Genomic DNA, 26,305 nt, shown 5'->3' with positions numbered 1-26,305 from the left:
AAACCATTTCATGATGTCTTCTCTTTCCTTCTTTCTTTTGTGATGACTCCTTAGTAAGATAATTTATTTTAATTGTTTCAGAATATCAAAGAATAGAGCACAAATCATTTGAACTATATACAAAAAGATGCCATTAGGTCCATCTTACAATAAATGTGGTAGAATGACCTTGCTGAAAATAAACAATGGAAGCCATCACAGACATTAAAATGGTTCCTATTAAAGTACCACTATGAACCACTAGCTTTTCCATTAAACCATTACAAATTACCTTTTGTTGTGGGTTTGGGCATTACTTCAATAAATTTGATGGTGTCCCACCAACAGAATCCATCACATACCAGAAGGTTTCATTAAAACCAATACAATTCCCATTATGACCATTAAAACCATTAAATATTCTATTGGGATTTGGGCAGGTTTCACGGTGCTAGATTACGGTTGTGTTAAGATATTTGTTTAAGATGAAACTGACACTTGTTATTTGTAATTTTGGTCTAATTCATCTGTAATCTGTATTTAGACTAATACAAAATGAAAAGATCTGCCACTGAAAGCTAGAACTAAATTGTAACATGTAAAAATGAATTCACTAAAGCTATACATCGATATACAGCAAATATTGTTACACCCATGCTCATTATATTTCCTTTCCTCTCTCACCTTCTGTATGTTGCAGCAATCATGAAGTTATACTGCGAATAAACTACTAAATTTCCCAATAAACACCCATTCTGGAATCGGAGGTCAGATATGCAACTCGTCAATCAAAACAATCAATCAACTTTTCAAAATGTCTAGCAGATATGTAAGTAGCACTGCACTAATGTTAACGTAGTTTTGTAAATAGCAGTTATTATTGAATAGAGGATGTTTGTGTGTGATTTACCCATCGTCTTTAACCCTGGTGTCAGAAGAGAGTGCTGATGTGACCGAGGGCCCGTCTCTTCGCTCCTTATGTTTGCATGCTGATTTTACCACTCACAGGCTAACAGCCCTTAAAAGCAAACACAGATGGACAGCTACTGAAGAGGCCTCTGTCTCTCACCGTCCCTCCCCGTACACATACACACACACACACTCGTCTGGTGATTAAGACGAGGTTTCTTCTCTTTATGGTCTCATAAAGTTCTCTCTGCAAACACGTTTGCAGCTTTAACAGTAATTGACTCTTTGTTTTGGTGCGTAATCGACAGAGTTACTGCTCTCGTCGACACTTGGCAATCGTCTAATAAGCCTTCAGGCGACATGGATGACAGCTTTATGAGATGGAACAATCACAACATACACTGACAGCAGCACACAAAAGTACATATTCACACAGACCTGCACAATTACACAACCTGTTATTATACACACTCGTATTTCTGGTTTGTGCTTATGAAATGACAGCAGATTTAAAACCTTGCAGGACTGAGGAGAGAATAATCAAAACATTAAAGAAGAAAAAAGACCTCAAGGGCTTTGTATTATAAAATTTAATAAACTGAGCAATTCCAAAACAGATATTGGGCTTTTGTAGAAATCATCAGCTTCATGTGTCTTTTAGCAGGCTGTGATTTGTGGTTCAATTATAGGCAGTGTAACCTCTGAAATGATGAGGGGCATTCTTTGTCATAGTTTATGTTCAAATGTAATAACCACATTCAACGAAAGAAAGTGTGTATAAAGGGTTTGTATGAACAGCAGATTTTTGCTATTTTTAATTGTTTTTCTGCTGACTCTCTACGGGCCAAAGCGCGGTTTGGGTTCGCTGAGCGCAGCTCATTTGACAGTGAATAAGTTGATTGAATATTCGGGTTCAGTGTGGGAGGCGCCTGCGGCTCCATCTCTCTCTCTCTCTCTCTCTCTCTCTCTCTCTCGTTCTGCCCTGAACTCGCGAGGGGGGGCGGCAGGCGGCGAGCACTGCACTCGCAGCGGGGACGCGGTTTGAAATCCGATCCTGGTTAATTTTTTCCCTCTCTCCGGAGCCCGTTGCTCCAAACTGTTAGTGGGAGTCTGTGAGCCAAGCTTCCACACACAGCACCCGCACTCCACAAGCAACCCAGCGGCGCAGCGGAGCAGTTGTGCCCGGACAGCGCAGCACACAAGAGGGCAGCTGCGTCTTTTAGAGTCCCTCTTACGACCCAAAACTACGATACGCCGCCGCATCTTAATTTGATACACTTTAGTGTGATTTTTAAGCAATTGAGGACTGGACTGAGTTGGAGATGTGGTGAATATCGCTTTCTTCTGAAACAGTCTGTCAGGTCAAGCTTTCCTTGACGAAGCCCGACGTTTGGATTTGGAAACTTTAAGCGTCCGGAGGATTTGAACGAAACTTGCGGAACATCTGGAGGGACCTCACAGACCAATCTTTCTCAAAGAGACTGTATTGTGATCTCGAAAGGGATTACTGTCAAGAAATAAATATTTGGTGAGATGTTATGTTTTTAATTACTATTATGAGACGGTTGTTGTTGTTGTTGTTATTACATTACAGTGATAATGTCGTTGTTTCCTTGTTTCAGTTCCTACACAGTTTGTTTGGTTTTAGATTAAGGTTTGCGTCTAGCTTAAATTGGGCTGCCGATTCAATCAAAGCAATCTGCAGTGAAACAAAGTTTTAGTTGAGAAGTGAGCTGCGGTTTTCGGGGACATGTGGTGTGTGTCCGTATCACTTACAGGCGGACAGGTGTTGCGCGCTGTTCGTGCGCGTGTGTTTGTGTGCGTACTGATGGCCAAACCGCGTGCTCGAAAGCTGCTCTACCAGTCTTGGAGAGCCGCACCTGTGTTAAAAACACACTTCAACAACACTCGATTTAAAATATTTGGGGTGTGTAATTGAGCTTGCTGAGGTTTATTTAAACAGATGGGGACCGTCAATCTAAAACGAGATACAAATAAGATGAGAATCGGCAATTATCATTCGTTGGCATCACTTTGTTTCGTGTAGGTGTAAGGTGTTGTAGATGTGCTGAAGCATACTGTGTGATGCGAGGTGTCGATGAGAAACGAAGGCGTTTTTCATCCGGTCCATTCGATGCTTTAGCGCTTTTTGTGATGCGCATCATCCCTAAACTGCACAGCTGGATTTATAAAATGAAACTTTTTAGTTTTTATATCTGTTGTAAACTCACTCGTTAAGCTTTCCGATGAGAAACTTCAAGAAGCACTTTACAATTTGACGCATTTGAAAACCAAAATTAAACCTATTTATTCTGTGGCCACCTTAGCAGGGCTTCATTTGTCTTATTTTTAGCTCGCACTTGAACAGAACCTTGCTCGTTTTTCCTTCAATGTACCCAAAGGCCATCTGAAACCAATTGTAGCTATCGGAGTGAATTAGAGTCTCTGGAGGTGTTAACTGGGGGCTACTGGGGGCAATTAGCCACCTCAAGTACTACTAGAGTCATTCAAACCTGACAGAACGAGAGTTTAAATGATTTATGCTGTTAGTTTTTCATTTAATCTGTATTGAAATAATTGATTTTAGTGTGCTTTTATTTATCTAGGCACTTTTTAGGATTTAAGCCTAAATCTGCCCATCTCCAGATGATGGAGCTTTTTAGAAACCTTGGACATGAAAGTAATAATTTTCCCCAACTTTTTGAAATTTCTGAATACATCTTCCAACTTTTTAGCTAGTAATCCATCTTGTGACACTTTAAGTGACTTTTTAAATATTTGTTACAGCCCTGGTAGACGTACTGTGGGAAAGATCTCTACATATCTATTTAAGGCATATACCTAATGGAGAAACCATCTCTCTCTTCTTTATTTTTTATTTAGATTCTGTTGATAATAATTAGCTGTTGATAAAAAAATCATTTAAAAGTAAGAAGTAATGTGCGGTCCAAAGCATTTTTATAAAATGAACTCACAATAAACAATGAACAACAGGCAACTGAGCCCTGCTCTCCCTCTCTCTTTCATCACCTACTTTAAATTACTCTCATATCTCTCTTCTCTCAAACCTATATTATTTCTCTTAATTTGTGTGCATGTGTTTAAGATAAGAGCTTACTATAGTATGGCTTACTGAGTTTCATCCCCACCTCTGTGCAATTGTCTATGCTAAAGCAATGTATTAACCTACACACACACACAAAGACGCACACTATGACAGAGCCCAGAGAGAGCCACAGGAGGGCGAGTGAAGCCCTCAGAAGAGGATTACAGCCAAACTCTAATAGAGACACCTCGGGCTTCAGCTTTTCATCTGCTGTCTGGCTCTCCATCTCTGTCTTTCTAAGCATTTCTCCTGTCTTTATCGCTCTCACTCTTGTCTCTTTACTAATCCCTGTTTTCATTGGCAGGTTTAGGCTGGGCCAGCTATTTACATGGTTGCTCAATTGCTGGAGATTACAGATATTTTTTGAGTCACAGATTTGTTGCAAGGTGTGACTAGCGTGTGATACGATTCCATTAAAACCTTCTTTCACAAACTTTATGATATTACACATATAACGCCCAGGATAGAGTATGTCAGCATATTCTCATGCACAGCCTTGTTCAACTCTGTGGATGTTTTGTTGCCATTGATACAGCTTTGGAAAGGCATGGTGTTCTAAATATGTGATTTTGAAAATGACAATGTGAACACAACAGTGTAAAAATGAAAAATAGTAGCAGCACTGCTTGAGGTCAGTCATGTAACATCATCCCAGTTGTATCCAAGCCCAAAACTGCATATTGTGTTACAGTTGCTTAAGCCCATCGCTTAAACACAAACAGTTACGTTAGCAGAGTGGATAATCTAAAGTAAACTAGATCCAGGACATGATCATAGCAGACTCAGTTTAATATTCGAGTTACACCATGAATTATGTGCAGTACAGTCAGTCAGGGATTATCAGAAAACAAATCCCAGACAGGGCTGTCACTCGGGTCTAGTATTATCATTAAGGGGTTATTTTGCGATACTGACTAGCAGACTATGAATATCGGTTTCAAACTGTGCCTACCAGGTAAATAAATTCATGCATATAAAATATTAATAAAATGAGTTTGAAGATAAAAGTGAAGTGAAATGAGAGATATTAAACAAGTACTTTCTAGGAGGTAATATCTGTCAATACAGGTTTGTTGTTATTATCCAAAAGTATTTTTAATCAGCTATTCCATAACATAAGATAATATAAGTTTATCTGTAAGATTATGGTAGCAGGCCCAGTGTTTGTTTCAGTTTGAGTCCTCCCCCACTCATAATACTGTTACTATAAGATAGTAAAGCTCCAGAAAAATGCTCTTTAAAACACGCCAACATTACAAACTCCAGAAATACACCTCACTGATACACTCCACAAATATACCCCACAGCCAGCCCTGATACACTATCAGTCCACACCACAGTGGACACACTCCCGCGCTGTGCCAGCCAGAGAAAACACTGTCTTACCCAACACACTTGAGACGGCTTCACAGTTCCCTCTCATATGTGCTGACCAAGAACTGAGCGTCGGGGGAAAGAAAAACAGAGCCGTGCAGAGACTTTTCTGAGGCCGTCCCAGAAGAACGCCACCGTTTAAAGTGAACCCAAACATTTTGTGTGTCTGAGTTGCTAAGCCAAGGCTGTTCTGAAATAACAGGAGTTCAAGATTAAAGTAACACTGTGTTCGCTTATATTCGTTCGGTGAAAATTGCTCAGTAGGGTGTCGGACCGTACAGCCTTCTGGTCTGGTCTGTACGTATGTGTTAATTTAAACCTCTTTACATTCCTTTTATTGTGTCTAATGTAAACTCTCTATGTGGCAGGGTGCAGACACACACATTGTGTATGAGGGGAGCATATGTTTTCTTAAGAGAGATAAGTGTGTTTGCGTTAGCTTAGTGAAAGACGTGTTTCAGAGGAGCCTGATGAGAGAGAGAGAGAGAGAGAGAACGCGCTAAAAAGAGTTTACAACAAATCCCAGCCTCATCTAAACTAGCACACGACATATTTTATGAAATAACATTTTATGTGCCCGAGGCAGCTGTGTGTGGTCGTCTCACTTTATTTTTCAATATACTGTATACAGACGTTTGCACATCAGCACAGCTTCAGTAGAACAAGTAACAGAGCTAAAATGCATTGAATATTTGTGACAATTTTTACACTTCACCTCTTAAAACTATTAACAAAAGTTGCCCTTCTCTTGAACCTCTTTAGGTATGAATATTAAATGTTTTATTCTTCCTGTTATATTTCAGGTGGGGGACCAGAGAGTTTTTTGGACAGGACTTGTGTTTTTGTGTGCGAGTGGCTGCGCTACATTGACAGCATGTGTGCAACGGTGGAAGATGTCTGAATCTGGTCAGCGTGGTGAGGACACTAGTCCCCGCGTCGCTCCGCACGGGATGGTGCAGCTCTCACTCATCTTGTACCTTACGGCCCTCATCCTTTCTCCAGTGCACAGCGCCAGTCTGCTGCCTCCAGAGCCCACAGGTCAGACATCACACCCCTTACACTCATTGATTTGTCTGTTTCTTTCTGTTTTACTGTCTACCGTGATGTACATACTGGAAATATCAGAGATTTAATAATATTGTTTAATAATAATCTCACTAATTGCAATTACGCTAAATCACAAATGATCGATAAATTTGGGAACCGTGTATCTAAGGCTCAGAGTCTCATGTTTGCGCTTAACAAATGCGATTTGTCAGCGTTTCTGTGGCTTTAAGTGTCTATGGTTTCTCTTTCATTTGGACTGTACGAAACATGCTGAGTTTGTACAGTGGCACAGAGTGAGTAGTGTTGCAGTTAGCACTTGTGTAGTTGATATTATGTAAACACACTTTGTCCTTGCCATTGATTTCGAGCCCTGTGGAGTGGATTACATGACAGTTAAGAGTGTGTGTATGTGTGTGTGTTACATCATGAATAATAGCTTATCTTTTTAGGCAGAATCCAGTGTCTGAATTTCATGCATATGTGGACACGTATGAGAGCCCATGGCTCTGTGTTGATAGAGGTGTGGGTTGTTTCTTAACACACGTTTCTCGGACGAGTTCACCTGAGTGTCTGTTTTGTTTGGATTGGAGATGCGTCTGCTAAACAGGCTACAGTCACTTAGAAAAAAGAATGTAGGTTCATGCTTTCTTGGCTCATTGCTTGTGTGTGTGTGTGTGTGTGTGTTGGGAGAGATTGCAGAAGGATTTGATTTCCCATACTGATAGCTGGTAAATATTAGGAGACAGTAAGAGTATTACACTTTGTGTTTACACATGGTCCGAAAGAAATGCTGGAAGTCTTTGGCAAAACCGCAGCATAAACAAAGAGAAACTGTTATGAGAAAAGAACCTGTAATAACTTTACAACCCAGCCTTTTTTACTCTTAATCTTATCTACCAAAAACCCTATATTCTCTTCCTTTCTCTCTTTATATCTGTATGTTATTTTACCATTCTAAATCAGTGTATCCAGATGAAGTGAGTGACAGTGAGTTTAAAATGACATAACAGGGATTTTCACAGGTACATTTTTGTAAAGCGCCTTAAAGGTTGAGTTCATCTAAGACAATTTACGTCATTTATTCAACCCAATGTTGTTTAAAACCTGTATATGATTCTTTCTTCTGTGGAACACAATTTAAGATATTTTGAGAAATGTTTCAGTGGTTTTGTGTCCGTACAGTTAAAGTCAATGGGGGCCCAATGCAGTTTGGATACCACAAATCTTCAAAATATCTTCTTTTGTGTTCTGCTCAAGGATTAGAAAATGATTTTTATGTTTGGGTGTTTTTTATATCAAAACAGTGACAGCTATAGGGCACACTTCACCAACATTCATCATCATTAAGAAAGGTGTGTATTTATCCCTACTTTGCCACGGTTTCAAACACATTTCATCCAGTAAGGGCGTGGATGTGTAAAATTGGCATTTCGTAAATGTCACTGGATTTAGGGCCTTCATTATGCTTTAAATATCCATCCCATACCAATGCCCTCTGATTACAAGCTGTCTATAGACTACACACATTTAGATACTGTGCGTGCGTGTGTGTTTGTCTCAGTTATACGCCATTAGTCGGGGGCCAGTCCCTTCATTAATGCTCTTTGAAAGCCACTGCAGGTCAGCTGATGAGTTATTTATAAGCAAAGAAACACTTTCTACAGAAGCCACCTGTTCTTAAACACACATACTCACACTCAAACACATACAGACATACCTAAAGATACTGTACCTTCACAGTAATGCACACAGACAAAGGCAAAGGTGTGTGAAGCACGTACACACTTGCTGACCTGTCAGCCTGTAGGATGGGTGTCTTAAATGTAATTATTAGTTCCCCTGAAGGAAATTACTAAGATACTTAGAGCATTTGAGTCAGAATGCCAGAACAAACTGAGCTGTGTGTGCGTACAGGTTTGACTAGACTTGTGAGGGCCAAAGTTTGGTAAATGTGTCGAAAACCAGCTTGCGATTTGGACTTAATTATTTGAAATCCTCATAAATCATACGAATCTTGTTTTGTCTGAATTGTTCATGTCTGCAGGTTTGTGTGAGGAGAGGTTTAGGGATAGGTTTAAGTAAAGATCATTATCTTCGTCTGAAAACTGTTGCGTCTCTGAGAAAATCTCACTAGTCAAATAAATGTTTTTTTCACCCTAAAGGTTTTCTTTCAGGGCGTGTCTTTAATATAAGCTTTCTATAAAAATAATGGAAGTCAATTGTATGGCCCCATTTAATAAACTTGTGTGTGTGTGTGTGTGTGTGTGTTTGCGCTAGCTCTCCTATACCACTTCTGGCAGTCATGAACAGATGGCAGAAGTTATGTGTTGTAAGAAATCCAACACACACACTCACACAGACATGTACACTTCTCCTTTACCACCCATGGAATGAACCTCTGCCCTGGCAATATTCCTGGGTCTAGCACACACACATACACGTATCAACAATAAACCAGCCCTTAGTGTGTCACGATCTGTCCAATCTATTCACCACATTCCATTAGTTAGGTTAGGTCAGGTATATGTTTAAGTTAGTATCATGTGTCCCTCAGGAGCACAGTGTCCTTGTTGAAGGCTGCTTTCTCAGGTTAAGATACTTTATATAGCGTTAATAACGCATTTATAACAGTGTAACTATGCTTATACCACAGATTGATCGATTTGCGAGTGAATGTGACCAAATGTTGGCTTTGTTTATCATTGCAAGGGCATTATGAACTATTATAATCTTACACAAGGACATTAGGCCGTAAAAATTCTTTGGGTTTCTAGTTTTAGCTGTTCATTCTCTATAGTAGACTAAACATTGTGTCAAATTTTTAGGGGGATTTGTTTTTGTTTATAATTTTGTGTTATAAATGGTATTGTTTATGCGTGATGATACACTCAGAATGTATTTAAGTGTGTGTGTGTGTGATTGGGGATATTTGAAAGCAGCTGTTGCCAGTTGCTTTAGGGTATCATTGGCTAGAAGGAAGCAAGGCAGAGGATTAAGACTTTTCCTGACCAGTAATACCCATCTCCTTCTCTCTCTCTTTCTCTCTGTCTCTCTATCTCTATCGCTCTCCCTCCTATGTTTCTATTCACACTTAAAGACAGAGGGGGTTAGGGGGGAGGGCTGAGGCCATGCAGAGATGATGTGTTTGTGTGTGTATTTATTAGATCAGTGTTTTTCTGGAGGGCAATCTGAGGTCACAGATTTAAAGGAGCGATGTCTCCTCCTCGTGTCTTATTCTGTCCATCACAATATTCCACTTTGTTCAGAAAGGGAAGACAACTTGGGCCGAAGCTGTGGACGTCTAGCATTTCAGAATAGCAATAGAATATCAAATATAAACAATATTTGGCTATTTTATAGTTAAAATGTGAAAGTTATGCTTTCTTGGCTATTTTTCTTTTTCAAGTAATTTGTTGAATTTTAAGGAAAACTGAGTTAAAATGTCAGTCATTTTCATTCACCTTATCTACAAACAATGTTAAATTGCAAGGATGTAACCAAAAGAAATGGGTGACCAGATATAAACGTTAAACTTTAAAGAAACTCTATTATTCACAGATTGTAAAAAACATTCATGTGAAAGCCATGAAATTCCACACACTTGTCCTGTTGAATTTGCAATTCTTGTCCAAGACAACTTCTTGGAAGTGGTCCATTCTAATGATATTGTTAGACTTATGAATGATATCATCATGCAGTAGGCTTTTAGCCGTACTTCCTCAGAAAATTACTTTAGAGACGAAAAGGTTCAGATAAAGACCTAATGGTCTCATTGACACAATGTAAAATGCGATTCTACAAATTAAACCGTGTTGTAATTCATTTTGCGACCCCCTTCATTGTGTGTTTTTGAGTGTGTGTGTGTGTGTGTGTCTGTACAGTGTGTTGAGTTTGAAACTAGGCCAGTTCGTCTATTGAATGACAATTAAGATCGTCTTGTCCATTATCAGAATCTGTGTGTTTGTTTCAGAGTGTGTGTGTGGGTGGGGTGTCATTACATGTGTGTGTGTGTATATGTATCTGAACTATTCAAATCATTTTTACCACACATAAGTACAGATATATAATTGTGTGTGTTTGTGTGCTGAAAGAGTTTGGCTCACACTCTGGATGAGGTCTGATTGTTCTAAACATCTTGCTTCCGTTACTAATTAGTTCAGTGAGGTGGCAGTGTGTGTCTGTGTGTGTCTGTGTGTGTGTGTAGACAAGGCTTTTTGGATGCAGCGGCTTTCTTAAACTTTCCTCAGGGGCATGCCGTTATACACATTCTCTCTCACACACACACACGCTTCATTGGGACAAAATAAAAGGGGTAACACTTTGCAGACTCCCCGCCCACCTCTCTTTCTGTCTTAATCCTAATCATGGCTCTCGTCCTTTCCTCTCTGACTCACTCTCACTTTTGCTCGGCAGAGGATCCAGATTATGTTATCTAGTGGTGTTTACATTCAACATGCCACCTACACTACAGCACACTTACTTTAGCAGCACTCAACACACATATGCAATGCATACGCACATGAACTACACAACTATAAATAAACCTTTAATGCAACATATGGAACATGATGATTGGAGGATGATGAGGATCTTCGTGTTATATAGTCTGAAGGTCAGGTGACGGTAGGGGTTGTTGAGTGTATCATGCCAAACGGCTAAAAGCAGCAGGTAACGGGAAAGAGCAGACTGGCGGAGCTCACGCTGTGTGTTTGTATGTGTGTGAGTAGATACGTGTGCAGACGAATTACCGTCTATAAATCATCTGCATGTTCTGATCACATGATGTCACAATAGATAATCTACCTGAGTGTGTACAGCATCTGCTTTCTGTCTCTCCCTTTCATTCTCTTGTTTTAACCTGTCGCTTTGTTACGACACACAAAACAAGTTGAACTAGATCCTGTTATTTGCACACACATTTATCACATGATGTCAGCCATGTGTGTGGATGGCGGGGCTAACAGCACAGTAACTCACGTTTGTAGTAAACAACCAAATAAATCAAGAGGCCAAATTAACCCCCCACTTCAAACACAGCACACGTTTATCTTGCCATCTGCATGATGTCATAGATCTTGGTTTAATATAAAGTTAATATTACTAATACAAAGCAACCATACCCTAAACTGTACCCCGAAATAAATCGTTTTTTTATTTTTATTAAACCATGTTTCCATATATAGCTATAGTTTTTTTACAGCTACACCGGTTTTACTGAAATTATCATTTCCAAAATACTCTTAGATTAAACATTACAATGACTGTTGTATTCTGACTTTTCCTATTAACATCCTCACACACACACAAACAGTGTTGATCTGTCTACACTGTGTATTTATTAACACTGAATGAATATATTCCAGTAAAACACTGCTTTGGTGCTTGTGGCAGTCGGCTTTAAATCACAGCTCAAATATTAGCCCGCACAACTCTGGCAAAACACAAAAAAGCTTTCATCCTTTCCGCCTGATCAAAGGAACACTGTCCTCAATACATGCACGTGTGCTCGCTGAATATAAAATAGTCCTTCAGTCCACAGGGATTATGAAAATACATGAAGCTGATTATAGACTGAATGTATGATTACAAGCATTGGAGGACGGCTCTAATGTGGTCACGAATAGCAAAAATGTATGTTCTTTTAAAACTCAACCATTGAATGGTTAACCTGTACTTAAAGTAATATTTCACCCAAAAATGAAAATCCATTCATCCTTTAATAACCCTCTAGTTGATTCATACTTGTATGAATTTTGTTGTTCTGCTGAATACAAAAAATATATATTTGTAAGAATGTTCTAATCAAACTGTTCTGGGGCACTATTGACTACCCTAGCAGAAACAAATCTGCTATGTTAGTCAATGGTGCCCCAGAGCTGTGTAGTTTCCCACATTCTTTATAATATCAACTTTTGTGTTTTACAGAACAAAGAGAGTTATACAGGTTTGAATCAACTTGAGGGTGAGTAAATGATGACCGAGATTTTATTTTTGGGGGAACTGTTCCTTTAATCCTAGTGATCAAGTTTTGTAGCATCACAACGCTTTTTTTACTAATGATGCCAGAATTTTCATTTTTGAGTGAACGATCACATGTCGACTTTGACTGACTGTTCAACTGTTTCTCCATCATGACCGTAAGACCCAACCTAACACTTTAGCGCTCTCACAGCAACTCTGAGAATGAAACGTAAATGCGTAAATGAACAAGCTCGCCTAGACTTACGACGTAGACGGGGTCGTAAATTTTCATAAAAGGCTAAATCTCGCCTGTGCTACAGTTCTCAGGAGGTTCCTATATCAGCTCTGTAAAACGTCAGCTTACACTGGCTCTATTCTCCACACACCTCCCGGGACGCCAGGAAATATGGAAACACAGTAGCCATTTACGATATTTATTTATAACCCATCCCCCCCACACACATTAGTGTCTTTCACTGGGCCAAGCTTACGTTACACAAACACACGCATACACTCGCTCTCTTTCACAGGTTCAATAATAGACACACACACAGAGGCATTTATTCAGAGTAGAGCGGAGGAGAGGTAGAGAAATGACAAGATGAAAGGTTAGAGATGAAGGTAGAAAAGGTGGATGGAGAATCACACAGTAAAAAAACCATAACCATAAAAAAAGATGATCAAAGATATATTAATTAACACTTCATGTGGACCTTCTTTGGCTTTAGATGGTCTCAGATGGACTGGTGTGTTTTAACAGTGTGTGTGTGTGTGCATGTGTTCATATGTAGATCTATAATTCATATGGGTGATTTTGTATTCCACTCCAGAGCAGTGGCGTCTGCGAGCCGTCTGCCAACACGCTTCTGACCTCATACACACAAACGCAGCATATATCAGATACATCAGTCATTTTTAAATGACTGCAGACGCCTTTTCTTAGAGATGAATGTCACTTTATGTTGAAAGAGCCTTTTAGCGTTAGACAGGGTTTGAGGGGACTGAAGGAAAGGAGAGATGGAGAAATCAAGCAAACTCTGCGAGGTGGAATATTTATTTCAGAATGTTAAATATTCTTCATGTCGGTTTCCGTGACGTCCAGAGTGGCACTTGGTAAACAACATATTTGGGTGCTTATTTTTCCTGGTTCACATCTTAGACCCTTCTTTGGAAAAATGTAATGATTTATAATAAATTACAATTAAGTAAAGTCACTGGACACTTTATAATAGATTATATGTTGATATTTCCTATTGAAAGAGTTATTTTAATAGCCAATATACTTTCGCATCATAGCGTTGAAATGGATACCTTTGTTTAAAGTTATTATTTTGTAAATTTTGTTTATAAGTTGGCATCTAAACATAGATGATGCTAAAAGACATGAACCTAAAGGGTTTAATGTGATCAGTGCTTTTATCACAACAAAAGATGTTTTAAAGAATGTTGGTACATGAACAACGGCGGTCCCTATTGACTTGCATTGGTTTTGTGTCCATACAATAGTAGTCAATGGAGACCGGCGTTGTTTGATGACCGACATTCTTCAAAATATCTTATTTTGTGTTCCGCAGAAGAAAGAGAGTCATAAAGGTTTGAAATGACATGAGAGTAAATGATGACAGAATTTTCATTTTCTGTGAACTATCCTTTTAACATACGTCTCTCTCTCTCTATCAATATCTCTTAGACTGGGTATCAAGTGAGGTGGAGGTGTTTCTGGATGACTACGTTGCAGGAGTCGGTGACACCGTGGATCTCTCTTGCTCCCTGCACGACTTCCTAATCCCCATCGTGTGGCAGAAAGACGGGGACACCGTGTCTCCTAGCAACCGTACCCGGGTGGGGCAGAAAGTGCTCCGCATCATCAATGTCTCCTATGAAGACTCGGGCATATACTCCTGTAGACACGCCCAAAGCAGTATGCTGCTAGGCAACTACACTGTCAGAATCACCGGTCAGTAGACGTGCCTCTGTTTTGTAATGTCTTTAAGTGCATATGTTGTTGCTCTTCTCATAAAGTAGACGCGAGCACAGGCACGCAGGGCATTGATTAGCCTCTCGCCAGTCAAACTTGTTCCCAACAGACAAACAGGTCTTGAGACATATTCTGGCACACACCTACTGGCAAACTTCACATCGTACAAGCCGTTTAACATGCTCAAGTGCAGATTCGCGAACCGTTCGGTTGTTTTAGAATGAGATGAGGGCATTACCTGAAGGAAAATTGCACAACGCTTTGGAGTGGAATGGAAGGTTTTGGTCACCTGTTTCAGTTTTGTTTTGTGTAAAAATTAACATCAAACAAATAATAAGGGAGGTTGAAAATTGTAATTGTTTGTGCTTTATTCGTCAAATGGGAAATGTAAGGTCAAGTCGATCGCTTTGAATTGTGGGATACAATAGTGCACACAGTGTCTAATGTATTAGTTATTGTTTTGGTGGTCACTGCACTTAAGAAATAGTAAATGTAGCATTTAAGTATGTTATACCAAACATATTCGCAAACATAGACATGTTCCCATGCAAGTGAATGGGCTCCAATTAACAACATTCTTCAAAATATCTTCTTTTGTGTTCTGCGGAAGAAAGAAAGTCATACAAGTTTGAAATGACATCAGGGTTAATGATGACAGAATTTAATTCTTTTGGGTTAACTATCACTTTTTTGTAATAGGTGTTTAAACAGTATAATCCGGGGTGATCTTTAGTCCTGTAAACTCAGGGACACAAGCTGAGTTGCTCATTGACAACTCATTAGAATGTAATGATGTGGAATCACCTCATCATTTAAAGCAGATGGATGAGGGAACATGGAGGGGAAAGGTTTCTTTTACCCACATGTGTTTGGCGTTAGGCCAGCTCAGATCAGCTCTCCTCCCTGCGTGCGTCCGGATAAAGAAAGAAAAAAAACTGAAATGGGCACACAATCTGCACCAATTACCGCATGCCGATAAAGAGTTCAGAAGACAGCAATATCCTGTTCGGCACACTTTAACACAGAACACATCTCACAGACGCCCAGATAGACAGCAACATATAACACTTGAAAATGACTTCAGTGAAGACGTTTGCAAGTATTTGTGACGTGACACATCTTCAAAATATATGTTTTGGCTGTGCTATTCCTCGAATAAAAACGTGGACCACCACAGAACAACATCACGCCTGAAAAAGTCTCCACATCTCTAAAACACATAAAAGTTAAGCCACAGCATCCAATGACAACCGTTTAGCCACATAAAGTGAAAATATAACAGAAAACTGTCTGCACACGCACACAGAAACCTTCAGTGTCTCAAGAACAGCGTATCTTTAGCACTAAATAGGCCCAGTGTTGGATTTCACGCTCCGCTGGTATTTTAAGAGCGTGTGCCCTGTACCTGTGTAACAGGACTAGCTGAGGACAGAATAATCTCTTTTTCAGTGCCGCCGTGTTTTTTTCCTCCTCCTGAATGAGTTCATTTAGAAGCAGGATACGGGAGTGTGTGTTTGTGTATGTGTATTTCAGGGCATGTGTGGGATTGTGCGTAAAAATACAGCTGTTGTTAGAAATCTCCAAGACTGCTAACATCTGTCATGCATTAACCGCCGTGTGTTTGTGAGCGCTTGAGAGAGTGTGTGTGCCGTAATTGGTTTTGATTTGTTATCAGTTTATTTTTTTCCTTCATATGAATAGGTTCATTGTTAATAAAGAAAGGCCATAGTGTGGTGTAGTAATATAACCTCTCGCTCTCTCTCTTTCTCTCTGTCACACTGTGTCTTTCAGATTCCCTGTCCTCGGGTGATGATGAGGACTATGATGAAGATTCGGACGATGCAGGTAATGGAAACGGTGTGTTTCACCCTCTCATTTTTCATTTCAGTCATTTTTTTGAGTCAAGAATTTATTTTGTGTAATAAGTGCTGTTTTTCCTTTAGCTGGGGTTATAGGTTGCATCTCATTTCATCAGCTACTGTATTCCACTTGATACCGCTACGCAAATTGTCAAGAGAGGGAGAGAAGGAGAAATAATTTACGTCAAGTGAAATGTGAGAAAAATAATAGAGAATCGAAAGAAAGAAAGAAGAAAGAAAAGGAACGTCTGTCTGTTGTGGTGGGCTGGGGGAGGGCTCAGGGTTGAGGGGAGGGCATGAAACAAGGGATTAAGCAAAAAGCAAAAACCCTTTAGAGTTTAATGACCAGTAATCCAGCTCTAATTAAGAGACAGACAGAGAGAGAGAGGGAGAGAGAGAGAGAGAGAGAGAGAGCTGAATGCTGTGAGGTCTGGGCTCTTTGGATCATTCGAGAAGAGCTGAGGTTGTGTGTGTGACATCTGATGACATCATTCTGTAATATCGTAATGATGAAGAGCTTGTTACGGCTCTCAACTCGGCTGACTGAAGCAAGCTGTGTGTAATATCAGCTGTGTGGTGTTCTGCTTTACTTTGATGGCTTATTTTGGCTGTGGAATAAAAGTAAATGGAAATAAAGTTAGGTCATTGTAGATTTGTGGTCCTCACTTCAAAGCGCTGATTGTCTTTGTTGAATTCCATAAAGCGTGTTAGCAAGGGCAAAACACACACGCGGATGCGTGTATGCACCCGGTGGACTTGATAGTTTGACTGTACAGTTTCTAGGATCACGGAATCTATTGCAAATGGGACAAATATTTGTGTGTGCGTGCGCGTGTGTGTATAGAGGAATTAGTGAATGCCAAATGAAATGCCAGCTTGCCAATCATCCTTCACACTCATATCTGATAGCATCTATACAGCAGGCAGAGAAACAGAAGTATATTGCTGCTGTGTGTCTTTTTTTTCAGTGATGGATTTTCAGCAAAATATAGATTGCGAAATTACTGCAGCAATGGCTTTATTGTGTGTCTAATTGTATTAGATGCAGTCTTGGGGGAATGCTGTTTCCAAAAGTAAGCTAAATCTGGAACTCTTGAACTCTTCAAAATATTCATAAATGCAATAAAAGCGTTTTATGGGGATTTAGAAATCGTATGGTCTAGGGATTTATAATTAATGTCACATAAAAATCGTGTTATAAGTTTATGGTATGTCTCTATATAGGCAGCTAGGTTAATGTGTTTGTGCTTACAGATGTCTGGAGAGGAATGGCGTCTGTGGGTTTAAACTGGCAGTTTTTGGGTTATAGTGATCTGGAGTTAATTGTTTGACGTAGGATAAAAGCATCAATCTCTTAAAGCCACACACAAACACATATGACAATTGTTTAGCTGAGCGAGGTTAATGTTAGAATTTATTAACTACTATGATTGTATAAACATAGACCTGACCACATGACAGACTTATAAACTAGTTTTGTATGCGGATTAGATGAGAAATTCATTTTGTATTGTGATAGTTAATTATTATAAGGAATTTGCATTGTGCGATTATAGCTCTGTGAAGGATTAAACACTGGCATCTTTCAGACTTTTGTCTCCTTCGAGCGTAAACGCCTCGCATTGGGTTTAATGTGTGTGTGTTTGCTTTTCCAAACAAGTTTTAATTCAGTCTGGGAATTAGGCAGCCAGTCTGACGCTACCACAGAGCGCACGAGAAAAATCTTTCCATAAACATTCACCCACACGAAGAGAACACCCTACCCCCTAAAAAATAGTCCTGCGTGTTAACGTACACTTGTATAGAGGATAGAACAGTATGCTAACCATACTTCACTATACTAACATAAAGTGTTATCATAATAACACTTTATTTAATTAATTTGTCAAACTTTCATAACAAAATGTTTTGTTTTTCAGCAACTAATTCTTTTCTCATTTTGATCTCCCTACAGAAGAGCCATACTGGACCCGGCCTGACCGAATGGAGAAGAAGCTATTGGCCGTCCCTGCCGCCAATACAGTAAAGTTCCGCTGTCCCGCTGCTGGTAACCCCCCACCCACCATTCACTGGCTGAAAAATGGGAAGGAATTCAAGGGAGAGCAGAGAATGGGCGGCATTAAAGTAAGGAAATAGGAATTATAGTTTTACATTTTAGATTATGCAAATGTTTTGGTTTGCGTTTAGGATTGCAGATAACACAAGTCTGCAGTTGTTTATAGTATACACAGATTCTCAACATCTGCTTCTTTAGCAGCTCTCTCTCTCTCTGGATGTGATTTGTCTGTAGTCTCTAGAGAAACTTCCACCTGTCGCTGTTCTTCAGAAAGAGCAGAGGAGCAAAATGTTTGTGTGTGTGGTCTTGTTGTTATTTTTCTGTTTGTAAATTTGTGTTCTATGTGGAGTTTTCACTGAATCTCAAGTTAATGTCTTTCTTATTTGTTTAATTCCAAGAGTTATGTGAAAAAAGAAAAGAGCAATTCTTCAAATCTACTTTTATATCTCACCCTTGCTTTAACATGTTGGCATATAACCAATGTCCCCTAAGAGAGACATTTAGAAACAAAACATTGACCTTTCCACCTCTCCACGGCCATAGTGATCACCCTGCCCTCACAAACACACACACCAGGGGTCCGCACCGACCCCAGGTCATCCTTTATATCAAACCTGCACTCTGAGTCAACACAGTCGCTGCTGGCATAGAGATGTCTGACAGCATCATAATAGCTCTATTTAACGCACACATACACAGAGGCTGGACAGCTCACACCGAATGGCTTCTGTCTCTATTAAGATCAAGGCTAAAAGTCAGGGGTAGTACGTTTATGCATAGAGATGTGTGAAAAATTGCGTTTGTGCAGATGACAGTCGTGATGTCTTGATAACAAACGTGGAGAAAGTGCAAAGCGCGCCGACTCGAAAGGATTTCCTGGGAAATCAGTGTTTTAATACAGTTTTTCTGTGTGACGTGAGGAACAATATGTGATTGTGTTTCTGTCGGCACCGGAGCCAGTTGCGCGTTTGACTACTTCTCTGGCCGACTCTCAAGAGCTTGTTTAATTGCGGATTAAGATGGTGGAATGAGATTTAAATGCAGAAAATCAGTCACAACGTGTACTCTCGCTGTCCATGGCTTTGTTTAGACCGTTGACTTTCTCACAGCATTCCCTTTAAAATGGCCACACACATTAACACAAACATACTCACACACGCATATACACACAGTCACTTTTGCTCCCTGACTGCCAGGGTTCTAAGGTCAAAGTTCACCTCTCTATTGAGTCATCAGAAGGGGGAGGTTCCGTGAGGGTGTTGCCGTGGCGATTTGGAGAGCTTGATTGACGGAGGGGGCGTGGCTTTTGTCACGCTCACATATGGCAGCCGAAGTCGCATTGTTAGAATGCTAATCTGCGGCGCTGTGGGTTAGTCACACCTCGCGCACACATACACACCGGCGCTTTTGTGAAAGCAGAGGGTGTGAGTGTTTGTGATATTGCTCAAGTGACAAGAGAGCGCAGGAACGCTGTTACGTACTCCGGAGAGATGACTCAATTTGAGGGTGCATTCTCGGCGGGGAGTACCCTCGTTTTAAATTCTGCATGCTTGGAGCGTTTTGCTAGTCACTGATGAAATGTTGAATCACTAATCCACCGACAAATGTGCCTTTTGTCTGTATGCCACTGCGGTAGATGTCTTTATTAAAGCGATAGTTCCCCCAAAAATAACGGAATTTACTCACCCTCTTGTCATTTCAAACATGTCTGACTTTCTTTCTTCATTAGAACAGAAAAGAAGACACTTTGAAGAATGTTGTTAACTGGCCCCCATTCACATTTTTTGTGTTTAAATACCTGATCCTATATGAGAATAACATTCAGCAAATCACTTATATAAGTCTAGTTAACCATATTTCCACAAGACCTGCCCACTTAGAAATGAGACCAATCAAGGTTTATTTTGTTTGTATTGCTATTCAAGGATGGGATTATATGAAACAAATGATATTGCAATAAAAGACCAATGTAAAAAACACTCCAAATAATTGTACAGCCTAAATTGTACAGGCCCTCAAGCTTGAAACAGCGACGCTAGTTGTTCAGAAATTACTCACTTCAACTTTAGTAGTAATAGCTGTTTAGGAATGAATCCTAAATATGCAAAAGGAAATTTTATATGCCGGTTGGCTAAAAGTAGGCTCTCCGGAGCTCTTAACAGAGTTTCATGTAAGGGTTCATGTACTGTGTATGATAATGGGCCATCTGTACAATATTGATGGGTTCTTTAAATAGTAAAACACGGCAATTCAAGTCAGACTTCCAGTTAGAGAAAGGGAAACGGTTTTGGCGTTTTAATGACTAGCCCTGGGGTCAGTTGTTTTCGCTTCCTGTCTCTGTGGGTCATATTAAACAGCACCACTGACAGAAAGAGACTACACCATTTTGACACGACTATAAATCGCGGACGCACGCGAGACAGACCCGAGTTTCCTCACACACATTTTAGTCTCTTTACTCTTAATATTCCCACAATGAAACTTTTAACCCCTGTATCATGTTAAAGAGGATTTATATGGTTTATGTTATGAAGAATATCAGCTGATTATCAAAGCCCTGCTTGGGTGTGAGAATCTGCTGGTGCAGGGTGACATCACACTTTCTGCTTCTGTCTTTTAAGAAGTGATGGATAAGTACACTATCTCTATCTGTCCTCCCATTCCTAAATAAGGGCTCACGTAGATTGAAGAGCAGCTGAGAATTCTTCTCAGGCGACACATTGAGATAAATGTCTTACACAAAATGGCAGAGTCAAGTTAGCCCTGATTTAACTCTCTTAAAGTCTGAGTGAAATAAAAAATTACAATGCCTATTTTTCATGAAATATTGCAGCATTTATTGTAAATAGTTTATCAATCTGGGTCATTCTCTTTTTAAAAATCATGTGCCCTCATAAACTTCAGGTAAAATCTGAAAAAGCACTTACATCCACGACTATCCATCTTAAATGATGTATGTTAGACGGGTTGGGCGGAGCATCCGTTAACTCTTTCCCTTCAGCTGTCAGTGTGCTATCGGTTACATTTCAAAATCCAATGGCTGTTTTTATACATCAAATCGTACAGAAATACGAAAGCCAAGCCCACTATTTTTCTCGTTAGAAATTTCATTTCACTTGAAAACTTCCGGTTCACGGGAATTTCAACCGTTTTACACACACTTTCCACACTTTTAAACAATTTACATGCTGTATTTTATATATATATATATATACATGTATATATTTTACATATATTTTATCAAAGTTGATAAGCGCTTTTAATACTTTTTACTGGTTAGATATTTGCTAAACCCTGCAACAAACATAAAGCGTGACTAATAATAATGATTAATGTCTCAAAAAAAAAAATCTCGAAATATGGAGATACGAGATTTCCAGCAATATGATAAATATATTTGTACTGGAAATACCTTTGATGTTTTTAAATAACTTGTGATGTTTGCCTCATTTAAATGTAACAACAATATTTTTGCATTCGCCTGTACTTTGCCTGTACTTACTGTAACACAATATAATGAGACACCAAACTGTACAGTATTCTTGGAAAGTGGCACATAGAGGCACATTTCTCATGCAGCGTGTCAGTCACCAAACCTCAAAGATTCATTGACAAGCGAGTCGAGGTGAGGAACCAGAGGACGTGGGGAGGAGTGCAGGGGGCACAGACTCCTTTGCCAACTTTCATAGGCATGTGTGTTTGTCTGTGTGCGTGTTGCCCGCTCAGGCGGTGTTACCACGCAACTGTTCAAAAACATGGGCCATAATATTTACACAGTTACATTTTTTTCCACTCAGACCTCCAGAGTGCGGAGAGAATGAAAGGGAGACAGTGAGAGAGAGAGACTGAAATAGGCAGAGAGAAAGACGTACATGTAATTAGTGTATGTGAATGAGTGTGTGTGAGAAGGTGAAGAGTTTGTGTAAACAGAAAGAGGTTTTGTGACCCATTGGCACATTTCATATGTCTGATGATGTTAAAGGTATAGTTCATCCAAGAACGAAAAATCTGGCGTTATTAATGGCCTTCATGTCAATCTTCAGCCCATATGCTTTTATATTTTCCGTGGAAGAAAAAGTAGAAGTTTCATTGCCGATTTGTAAAGCAGCACTTGACATAGAAGGACACTTCATAAGGACTAGAAAGTGTCTAGCTCAAAATAAAACTGTGGTCCACATGACTCGAGCAATGTATTCTATAACTTTTGGTGACAATCAAACCACAATTTAACAAATTTTATGATATTTTTCTTTAAAAGCAGCAGTTAAAGGGATAATTTAACCCAAAATAAAATGTTGTCATCATTTTACTCACCCTCAGATTGTACTTGTATACATTTCTTTATTCTGCTAAACACAAAGAAAGATATTTGGAAGAATGTCTGTAACCAAACAGATCTCATCCCCCATTGACTCCCATAGTATTTATTTCCCTACTTTAACAGTTAATGGGGGATGTAATCTGTTTGGTTACTGACATTCTTCCAAATATCTTTCAATTTGTGTCCATTAGAAGACAAGTATACAAGTTTGATCTGAGGGTGAGTAAATGATGACAGAATTTTCACTTTTGGGTGAACTGTCACTTTAAGCTGACCATCACCTCAAACCATATCAATGTATGTTCTTTTAAATGTACTTTTGTATTCTATAGGAAGACTATTCAGAAGTTTCATTTGTTGGAGGAATTATCTCAGTCTTTACATATGAGTGTTGTTGGCATGGCATTCATGTGGGGTCTACATGGGTAACCATTCCATCACCAGCAAGCCAAGCCCACTGGATCTTACTCATAACATCATACTGACATGGAGAATTTAGCACCTGCGTATTTTCAAAAGACCTGTGGAAGAACTCACATTCACTCCTTATATAATATCTCACTTCATGAATAACCCTCTCTCTGTCTGTCTCTCTGAAGTTGCGACACCAGCAGTGGAGTTTGGTAATGGAGAGCGCCGTTCCATCCGACCGAGGCAACTACACGTGTGTGGTACAGAACAAATACGGGACTATCAGACACACTTACCAACTCGATGTGCTCGGTATGAACACACAACTCGCACGCAAACTTATTTTACCTTTCTTTTTCGGAGATTGACATTGATTACCTCTCTTGTCCAATCAGAGCGCTCGCCTCACCGCCCCATCCTACAGGCTGGACTCCCGGCCAATCAGACGGTGGTGGTGGGCAGTGATGTTGAGTTTCACTGTAAGGTGTACAGTGATGCTCAGCCACACATCCAGTGGCTCAAACACATCGAGGTGAATGGAAGCCAGTACGGGCCCAATGGCACCCCCTACGTTCACATCCTCAAGGTACAACTTCTTTCTGTTTTACATCAAATGCTTCTATTGTACAAAAACGTATTTAGGACTGTCGAGGGGAGCACATGATCCAACTACAGCTTAAATAAATCCTCACATTAAGTCTCCTTTGAGTTATAAGTAGCTTTCAGAGCACCTCCCTCCAACTCCCAATCCCACCCATGTTAGCATCTCACTACAGGCCTGAGCGACAGGAGATTACGGGGTCTCTTGCTTTCTTTTTCCTTTGAGGAGAGAGAGAGAGAGAGAGAGAGAGAGAGAGGAGGCATACATATGTTTTGCGCTAAGCTAACCGCCGCGGTGGCGTCGCGAAGGGAGACAGCCATTAGCTCTGCTGCCCCACTCACTCTTCACAGGAGAAAGAGGGAGGGAACGAGGGAAGAGGCTCCCGAAAAAGCCATGGAAAAAGTGAGTGCGGAAAGCGAGGGAAGGACCGAGTCAGCAGGCAGAGGAGGGGAGAGCGTCGGCTGGCCAGACCGCCACGCTATTTTAGACTCCCACATAATTGAAACAGTATTTTACTGGGAGCCGCGCGACGGCTTTTCCCTTCTCCACAGTCTCATCTGAGCACCCTCTGAAGCGTTCCCATACCCCCCCCCCACACAGAGAATGCTGAGCGACGGATCATGTGTGGCGCAAAGGCTGCGATCAAGGAAGAGATCGGAAACCGAGAATAAAGTCAATGAGCATCTGAAAACCATTCGGAGAAGGTTAAAATTGAGTATTTGCACATTTCATTTAAAGGGACGGTTCATCCCAAAATGGATATTCTGTCATTGAATCACTCATAAAAAAATCTTCTTTTGTGTTCTGCACATTAAAGAAAGCCATACAGGTTTTAAATGACAAGAGGGACGATGACAGAATTTTCATTATTGGGTGAACTTTAAAGCAATAGTGACGCTTTACGCTTATAAAGGAAAATATGACAAAAAAAATCATATTTCATAACTTACTCAATCTTGTATCGCTTTTATATGTGGAAGGCAAAAATAGAACATTTGATCCATGAATTAATGGCACTGTTTAACTAAAGTGAATGTTGAGAGGAGGCTCTTAAAGGGATAGTTCACCCCAAAATGAAAATTCTGTCATCATTTATGGTGAGTAAATGAAATTTTCCTGCAGAGCACAAAAGAAGATATTCTGAAGAATGTTGGTAACAGAAAACCGTTGGTCACCATTGACTTGCAATGGTTTTGCGTCCATAGTAGTCAATTGGGACCAATGTTTTTTGGTTACCCTCATTCTACAAAATATCATCTTTTGTGTTTTGCTAAAGAAATAAAGTCAAACGGGTTAAAAATGACAAGAAGGTGAGTAAATGGTGACAGAATTTTCATATGGAGGTGAACTGCTCCTTTAAGAATTAAAAGTGACACAACACCGCCAAAAAAGAACAACCAGTACATTCTTCAAAAATTCTCAATTAATCTTCCAGTTTAAAACAACATGAGGAAGAGTAGATGATAAACATATGTGCACTGTCCCTTTAAAATACAAACGCACCGCACTCTTCAACATGATGTTACACAATGCTAAACAAGGCGGAGGCATCATTTAAAATCATCAGTTGTCTGTATTCATGTGTCAACGTGCTTCGCTCTGACCAAGTGTTTGTGTATGTCTCTGCAGAGTTTTGTCAGTAAGGTAAAAGAGGCCTTGGATACTCTGACTCTGTGTAATGTGTCAGAGAAAGACGCAGGCCAGTACTGGTGCAGAGCCCGCAACTTTTTAGGCATGTCAGAGAATGTGTTCTGGCTCACAGTGTCCCAGCCAGGTAAAGCTCTCTCCAAACACCCGCTGTCACTCAAGACTTTGGTGGTGGTGTCGAGACAAACTCTCCGTTTCTCTCTGCTTTTCCCTCACAAACAGCCTGCTCTTCTCACACATTAAAAAAGGTGACCTGATCCAAGGACTTGTTATGTAAGCCGAGCGTGTGTCCGCTTCATTTAAATCCTCGCTTTCTCTTCTTCTCCAATCAATGCAACAAGGGCCTGTTTAATAGAAACGGAGACAGCGCCGCACACACATACGTATCGATTTCCCATATAATGTACACCGCTAGCCACAATTTAACCGCAGCTCTTTTCAGCGTTTGAACACACACGTATGCACACCACTTGGGTGATAAACAAGGTTAAATAGGTTTATCTCATGAGATTTGAAACGAGGTTCGCTGGTAATAGTTTTCTCACCTCGGGGGGCATTTTTATGTTTTCTTTGCACCTCACACAGACGTTCTGGATGGAGAGTCTACACGACCCGCCGCCGCTGACAGACTTTACATTTTCCATAAGGGTTTAGGGTTTTATTTTGCTTTTACGCCACGAAAATTGGTTCCCTAATCAGTCTGTCTTGTTTTCCAGTAAAAATATCTGTAATTTACTTACGAAGCTCAATACTGTGAGGCATTGAGACTAGTTTTCAGAGTATATATCGTGAATTAACTTCATGACCTTCTTAATGGTTAAGAAACCGTAAGAAAAATATGCTTAAATCCAAGAATTGAACATGAATTATAGTTTTTGGAATCAAGTTTTTTTGTGTCACAAATTTTGCTTCTGAAGCAAATGTTTTTTTTTTAAATATTTTTACTGACTTAAGTACTGAATTGGTTCTTGCCATGTAGGTTATATCTCTCTCTTTCAGCCAGGGTTGTATTCCTGGTATATTGGTGATGGGTCTAACTGATCTTTCTCTCAGGAT

At 39.9% G+C, this 26,305-nt stretch overlaps 1 protein-coding gene across 3 annotated transcripts in view; it reads left to right on the top strand.

Moving 5' to 3' along the window:
• Positions 1-1,876: 1,876 nt before the first annotated feature.
• fgfr3 (fibroblast growth factor receptor 3) overlaps positions 1,877-26,305 on the top strand; it is a 36,966-nt gene continuing 12,537 nt past the window's right edge. For 2 of the 3 annotated variants that reach the window (XM_056760235.1, XM_056760234.1), the window contains exons 1-7: positions 1,877-2,416; positions 6,172-6,406; positions 14,067-14,333; positions 16,146-16,211; positions 18,168-18,337; positions 23,190-23,313; positions 23,397-23,587. In XM_056760235.1, coding sequence (XP_056616213.1) covers positions 6,262-6,406; positions 14,067-14,333; positions 16,146-16,211; positions 18,168-18,337; positions 23,190-23,313; positions 23,397-23,587 — 963 coding nt within the window. In that variant the 5' untranslated portion in view covers positions 1,877-2,416; positions 6,172-6,261. The remainder of the gene's footprint in view (positions 2,417-6,171; positions 6,407-14,066; positions 14,334-16,145; positions 16,212-18,167; positions 18,338-23,189; positions 23,314-23,396; positions 23,588-26,305) is intronic. The other variant, XM_056760236.1, reaches the window with a different exon arrangement.

This window comes from Triplophysa dalaica, chromosome 11 (genome assembly GCF_015846415.1).
Source record: "Triplophysa dalaica isolate WHDGS20190420 chromosome 11, ASM1584641v1, whole genome shotgun sequence".
In the NCBI taxonomy this organism is placed as follows: Eukaryota; Metazoa; Chordata; class Actinopteri; order Cypriniformes; family Nemacheilidae; genus Triplophysa; species Triplophysa dalaica.
This window is presented reverse-complemented; position numbering and strand designations above follow the sequence as displayed.